At 50.3% G+C, this 6,742-nt stretch overlaps 1 protein-coding gene across 2 annotated transcripts; it reads left to right on the top strand.

The window, feature by feature from the left end:
• Positions 1-3,968: 3,968 nt before the first annotated feature.
• LOC100284973 (uncharacterized) lies at positions 3,969-5,720 on the top strand. 2 transcript variants are annotated; one of them, XM_008681212.1, is made up of 2 exons: positions 3,969-4,056; positions 4,146-5,720. In XM_008681212.1, exon 2 carries the CDS (start codon positions 4,147-4,149, stop codon positions 5,323-5,325), a length of 1,179 nt encoding a protein of 392 aa, XP_008679434.1. In that variant the 5' UTR covers positions 3,969-4,056; position 4,146; the 3' UTR covers positions 5,326-5,720. The 2 variants fall into 2 exon arrangements, with proteins under 2 accessions (XP_008679434.1, NP_001151340.2); NM_001157868.2 differs by having other exon boundaries at positions 3,989-4,060; positions 4,146-5,614.
• Positions 5,721-6,742: the final 1,022 nt, after the last annotated feature.

The raw sequence follows: 6,742 nt of genomic DNA, 5'->3' as shown, positions 1-6,742 counted from the left end.
GCGAAGTGACGGCGGTCACTTTGGCTCTGTCGGCTGAGGGGCGCGTGTCAGGATAAAGGTGTCAGGCCACCTTTGCATTAAATGCTCCTGCGATTTGGTCGGTCGGTGCGGCGATTTGGTCAGGGTTGCTTCTTGGCGAAGACAGGGCCTCGGGCGAGCCGGAAATTTGTTCACCGCTGGAGGGGGGCCTCGGGCGAGACGGAGGTCCTTCGGGGTCGGCTGCCCTTGTCCGAGGCTAGGCTCGGGCGAGGCGTGACCGAGTCCCTCGAATGGACTGATCCCTGACTTAATCGCACCCATCAGGCCTTTGCAGCTTTATGCTGATGGGGGTTACCAGCTGAGAATTAGGAGCCTTGAGGGTACCCCTAATTATGGTCCCCGATAGTAATCCTTTTTTCAGATCCTGGATACGCACCTCAATTTCTTCATCCGTTAGTCCCTATAATGCTTCGTTGCCTTTTCTGATTCTAAAAGTGTGGTTATCCTCGCATATCTTTATTGGGTTGAGATACCCAACCCTTTTACTGGCACTAGCATTGGGATTGGTACCATAAAGGATCTCCTGCTGATCATGTTGCATTCTGCAACGCACACGTGCATGTCAGATATTGAAAATTTATACAACTCACTAATAATAACACATATATGTGGAGTATGAGTGACACTTACAATGCAAATATGGTTACAAGTTGCACGTCGAGTCTCTGAAGGTTCATCATTAACCACATGTCCTCGAATGCAACAACGGCTTTTTGATTTGAACCAATAAAAGCATGGGCTGGTATATTAACACTGATGGTGTCGATGCCAACTGAAGATGCCCGCATGTACCAATCATGCAACCTTTTAATATTAGCCGGGACCTTCCTTAGTTTCTCAAAAGTGAGTAGTGGTCTGCCCGGCACATATTTTTAGGCACGTTTTTATAATCTGCCTTAGTTGGCTTCTTTATCTTTGGGCCATTGCCTCAGCCTTTTTTGTGGACTCCTCGAGATCGGCCAAATCAACAGTGTCTGACGTGAGGCTCCGTCCAATCCCTTTCAAAAAACGAGCTGTGCCAGCAGTGGATTTACTCTTCTTTTTCTTCTCGAACGGGGACACTAATTTTGGTATAGAAACTTTAGATTTCTTTGATGGTCGTGGAGATGGTTGTGGAGAAGGTGGATCCCTGAAGGGTGATGTATGTGGCGGAGATGGTGGGCCACCATGAGGATGAGGAGAAGGAGGGTCAGAAAGAGGATGAGGAGCAGCATGTGAAGTTTGAGGAGGTGATGATGGATGTACAATAGGAACAACAATTTGAGAAGGCGGAGACGGTTGGGCCTGCGACGACGGCTGTCGTGGTGGATCAACCAATTCGACATCCCTTCGAGGCCAAAGGATAAAATTCTTGATAGCTTGTCCAAGTGTCTCGATGCCTTCGGGCCCAGGGATGTCTAGCATGTCGTCCTCGTATCCTTGGACGACTGTCGTCACTTCTACCCTGCAATATTCTTCTGGAATGTCGTTTCCATGGAACTTGCGTCCTGGGATCGCAAGGCCTGTGGCTACTTTCTTTGTACGCTGATTGTTAATACCATATCTTATAATTAGTGTGCATGCCACAGGCCTTGTGATGTCATCAACTGGATAGCGGACCTTATTTCCCGTTGATGCAACAGAGCTTGGGATGGTCGTACCCTCGGTGGAAGCCGGCATTTGAGCTGCTGGAATTATTTGCATCTGTGGAGTGGTCATCTGTTGAACAGACATCGCACTCGCCATCGCCAATTGCTGCATCAATTCTGAAGGAGGATTCGATAGCATTTCAGACATCAGGCCTTTGAACTCTTTTTTGGCCTCCTCCTTAAAATAATTCGCCATCTCTTCCTTGTATCGATCACGTTTCTTGTACAGACCTTCCCATTGTGGTCTGAATCCTTCCTTCCATCCTTCCTTAGATGAGATTCCTCGTACACGACCAGGATGCACAGGGTTACCGAGACCAGCCGTTAGAATGTCTCTCTCCCTTTGCGGCTTAAATGTTCCTTGGCTCTGCTTAGCTGCAATTGCATATATGTTTTTTTGCCGCTTCTTCGACAGTGGGATCATCAAAAGATACACCAGACTCAGTTTCCCTTGGTTTTCTAGCACGGATCCAATTAGCTGTCCTTTCACCAAGTTGCTCGGACAGCGGCGGCAACCCTGCAGCCTTCTTCTCGGCGTCTTCTTGTCTCCATTTAGGAACCTGACGCTTGTAACCACCTGTGCCAAGGTGGTGGTGGTATTTGTTCTTCTTAGATAGTTCCGAATTTGCCTCACTTAGCGATATGAATTCAGGGCTGCTCCTCTGCTCTAGAAATACTGCCCACTGACCTGCTGAGATTTTATATTTTTTCGTCGGGTCTAGGTCTTTCTTTGCAAACTTTGTATTCATCTCAGACCTCCAGTTTCGGAAATTGATTGCAAACTGCTTCATCGTGTATTTTTTCACGAGTTCTTCTGAACCCCAAGGCAAAACGAACCTCGTTATTAGCTTATTCCACATTTGATTCTTGACATCATCTGATACATCTCTCCACTGTCGGATTGTGATGTCAAGATTATCTCTAACTAAGAACCCAAGTGCATTCCGGAACTTAGGCAGTGCCTCTTCTGGAGCTAGGGGCTGACCATTCGGGCTCACGTCTGCGATTTTATATGTCTTGTCAGGAAACTTGTTTAGCCCACTGTCACCTCTGTTCCGATCGCTCTGCTTCCTTTTCCTTGACCTCTCGGTGGTTGTCTCGGTCGATTCTGGTGCGCCTTGGGTCGGTTCCGGTGCGCCTTGGGTCGGTTCCGGTGCGTCTTGGGTCGGTTCAAAATGTTAATAAACTGATTTGAGCAACCACCCTTTCCTAGCAACTAATAAACAAAAAATATTAATACCCAAACCTATCTCTAACACATGGTGAAAGCCTAGTTTCAAAATGTAGTTAAAATTGAGCAAAAATGAACAATAATTGGCAATTGAAACATAATTAAACCAACCTTTCATAACAATTAATAAAAACAATCTTAATTACCAAACCTATCATCCTCCCTCTCCATACAACACATTCACCATTCATTAAGCAACTAAATATGTGTCATGGATAAACTGATTTGAGAACTAAACATGAAAAAGGAGAGGGAATAGACAAAATCTAACCATCTTAAGCAACCTCATTTGAGGAAATAGAGAAAATAACCTAGCTATACTCTTCTCTCTCACATGTAAAACCCTAGATCCAAAATGTGGCTAAAATTAAGCAAGAATGAACAAAAATTGACAAAGAAACATAAACCAACCTTTCTTATCCACCTTCTTCCAAAAAATGAAGACCACAACCTCCCCCTTGTATTTTGTGAAATCTGGACCTCCAAAATCGCCTCCAATGGAAGTTAGCTGCGAGCATACAGCTCCTGTCGGAGGAAGAAGAGAGGTATTTATAACACATAGTTCACTGGCGGTTGGCTTGAAAAACCGCCAGTGGAAACCTGGCGGTTATCTTAACACAACCGCCAGTGGTGTAACAGAACCGCCAGTGGAAACTAGATTTTCACTGGCGGTTCTGTTACACCAACTGCCAGTGGAAATATCCTATTTCCACTGGCGGTTGTGTTAAGATAACCGCCAGTGGAAATAGGTTTCCACTGGCGGTTCCCAAGCCGGGCCCACCTGGTTTTTTTACTGGCGCGCGGTAACTGAAACCGCCAGTGATAATTTATGGGTGCCGCAGGCTTTGAGCTCTTTTCTACTAGTGTGTAATAATACAATAATAAATGCAATACATGTGGTGAACTGGTCACCAGGCAGTAGATACAAAATGCAACACAGCAGTAGAGTACACATATGGTCAGTAAATGGCATACGTACCTTTACTTTTAAAATAACAGATGGGGGTGTGGGGGGCGCACGTATACGGACATATGCGTTGTATAAATTGGCACGTCCACCCCCCTCAGATGTTCCCAAGTCCCGGCCCAACCCATCTGTAGCACTAGGCAACAGCGAAGCTGAGCTGAGAGCTGTCACTGCATCTGCCTCATCTACCAGTACGTACGTGCTCGATCGATTTGATCATTCGGTTTTTGGATTCTTCAATTGTATAGTACTGTGATCGAGTTATACTGTGTAACTGTAGGATGGTGATGATGTCGGGACTTGCTGCCTACGGTTCACTAAGTATGACAACGACCGGGAACGCGCCGTTATCATGGAATACACGGGCACCGCCGGCGCGACTCGCTTTCCAGAGGCGGCGGCGCATGAGTACGATCACGGCCACGGTCACGTGCAGGCGCGAGGCGGCGATGACGGCCCCGGAGAAGGCGGACGTGCTGCGGTCGCTAGACGGGTGGGCGGAGTCGAACCTGCTGCCGCTGCTGAAGCCGGTGGAGCGGGCATGGCAGCCGCACGACCTGCTGCCGGACTCGGCGTCGCCGGGGTTCCGCGAGGCGGTGGACGAGCTGCGGGCGCGGGCGCGAGAGATCCCCGACGACTACTACGTGTGCCTGGTGGGCAACATGGTGACGGAGGAGGCCCTCCCCACGTACCACGCCGCCCTCAACAGCTTCGTGGGCTACGACAGCCCCTCCAGCGCCGACGCCTGGGCGCGGTGGTCCCGCGGCTGGACCGCCGAGGAGAACCGCCACGGCGACCTGCTGAACCGCTATCTCTACCTGTGCGGCCGCGTCGACGTCCGGCGCGTGGAGCAGACCATCCACCACCTCATCAACGCCGGGATGCGCCTCGCCTCCGACAAGTGCCCCTACAGGGGCTTCATCTACACGGCGTTCCAGGAGCGCGCCACCGCCGTCTCGCACGGCAACACGGCGCGGCGCGCCATGGCGCTGGGCGACGCCAGCCTGGCCAGGATCTGCGGCGCCATCGCGAGCGACGAGAAGCGGCACGAGGCGGCCTACACCCGGGTGGTGGACCAGCTGTTCGCGCTCACGCCCGACGCCGCCGTGCGCGCGCTCGAGTACATGATGAGGGAGAGGATCCTCATGCCGGCCTACTACATGTTCGACGGCCGGGACCCGGACCTGTTCCGCCACTACGCCGCCGTCGCGCAGAGGCTCGGCGTCTACACCACCGCCGACTACGCCGACCTCGTCCAGTTCTTCGTCGACAGGTGGGGCGTGGCGGACCTAGGCCCCGGCCTCACCGGCGAGGGGAGGCAGGCGCAGGACTACGTCTGCCGGTTGCCTGAGAGGGTGCGCAGGATGGACCAGCTGGACGCGCGACGAAGGCTGCAGCCCCAGACTCGTCAGGTCCCCTTCTCTTGGCTGTTCGACAGGCACGTGGAGCTGCTGACCTGACTTGATTGGTCGGCAGTCTGCAGCCCAGCTAGCGGTCCTTTTGCCCCCTTTGGCAGAGCCCAGAGCTATCAATTCTGTTACTGCGTCTCCTCCTCTACTTCTACTTCCTCCTCGTTGGCCACTCCGTAGTTCCGTATGTGTCTACCGTCAAGTGACTGACTGGAACCATGTACTGTGTGTCAGTCATCATTCAATCCATTTGGTGCCGCAGCGTGTCAGAAAAATTAAAAGCAAGCAGCCCAATGTCAGCGAGTACTGTGGCTCCAACGATATCCCAAACTTTTACCTCAATTCCTTGTGTACCTTCGCAGATCAACCTGTGTCTGGTGGTACAAACTGAAAAATGTAGCTTTACTTTTCACTTCTATAGTAGAAAGAAGCTATGTGTTGATCCAGTTTCGATAAAACTAAAAACGTTTGGTAAAACAGAGAAGATTCAGTTTCTTTTGTCAAAAATGTTTGGTACAACGATTCATCTCGATGGTCAAAAAAAGTAAAATATCTAAAAATGTTTGTTTTTATTATATTTTAGTATTGTCTCGCTCACCTTCTACTTACCTAAACCTTATTAACTCGTACTCTCACGTGCATCTTTTTCTCTTCGTGGCTCCACCCGCCACCTCCACGCCTAGGCAGTAAAGCCTCCATCTTCACACTAGTCTCATCAGTCGGTTTCTTCCCACGTTCCCATGTGTCTCACAAACTCTTCAATACAGAATTCTATATACATTGCTTGTCATTGTGTTAAGTTTGGTTAAACCTTGTGTTGAGGATAGAAAGTGACCGTGTGGATGGTCCGGTCTCGGTCCGGCCCTGAGGCCGGACAGTCCGCGGTGGTGACGCGGACGGTCCGCGCTTGCGTAGAATCAGTTATGGTTCTAAGTTTTTTGCGGGATTTGTTAGCTAAATCTGCGAGGTTAACTCGAGAAGCGACTTGTAACGGGTCCAGACCTCCTTCTTTATATAGATAAAGGGCTACGATCGATTAAACCCCTACAATCGATCAAATCAATTCTATTTATCAGTTTTATCTTTTCGTTCTTCCAATTCCTAGGAGTAAGAGTAATTTAGTAGATCTAGTTTAGTCTTCCCCAACAACCTCTCTTCGACTCTAAGCCAATTAGAGGAGCACCGGGCGGCCTGCCAACCCGGAGAAACGCCTTGAAACTCTCCCCCGAACGGAATCTCTCCCAGGGCAAGTTCTAGGGTTCTTCGAGGAGAAGAAGACCCTCTGCGTTATCGCGGACCGTTTGGCCCTAGGCGCGGACTGTCTGAAGCGTGCAGAGGAGGAGCCGCTCCTGCGCCAGGTCGTGGACCGTCCGGGCATGTGCCGCGGATCGTCCGTGCCTCCGCAGAGAGCACCGCTAAATGGTCTATTCCTGTGTTTGGCGTCGGCGCCAACACACTTTTTGGCGAC

This window comes from Zea mays, chromosome 1 (genome assembly GCF_902167145.1).
Source record: "Zea mays cultivar B73 chromosome 1, Zm-B73-REFERENCE-NAM-5.0, whole genome shotgun sequence".
Taxonomy (NCBI): Eukaryota; Viridiplantae; Streptophyta; class Magnoliopsida; order Poales; family Poaceae; genus Zea; species Zea mays.
This window is presented reverse-complemented; position numbering and strand designations above follow the sequence as displayed.

Bases quoted from the DNA above. Each gene is read 5' to 3' on its own strand.
- LOC100284973 (XM_008681212.1), top strand. From the start codon at position 4,147: ATGGTGATGATGTCGGGACTTGCTGCCTACGGTTCACTAAGTATGACA.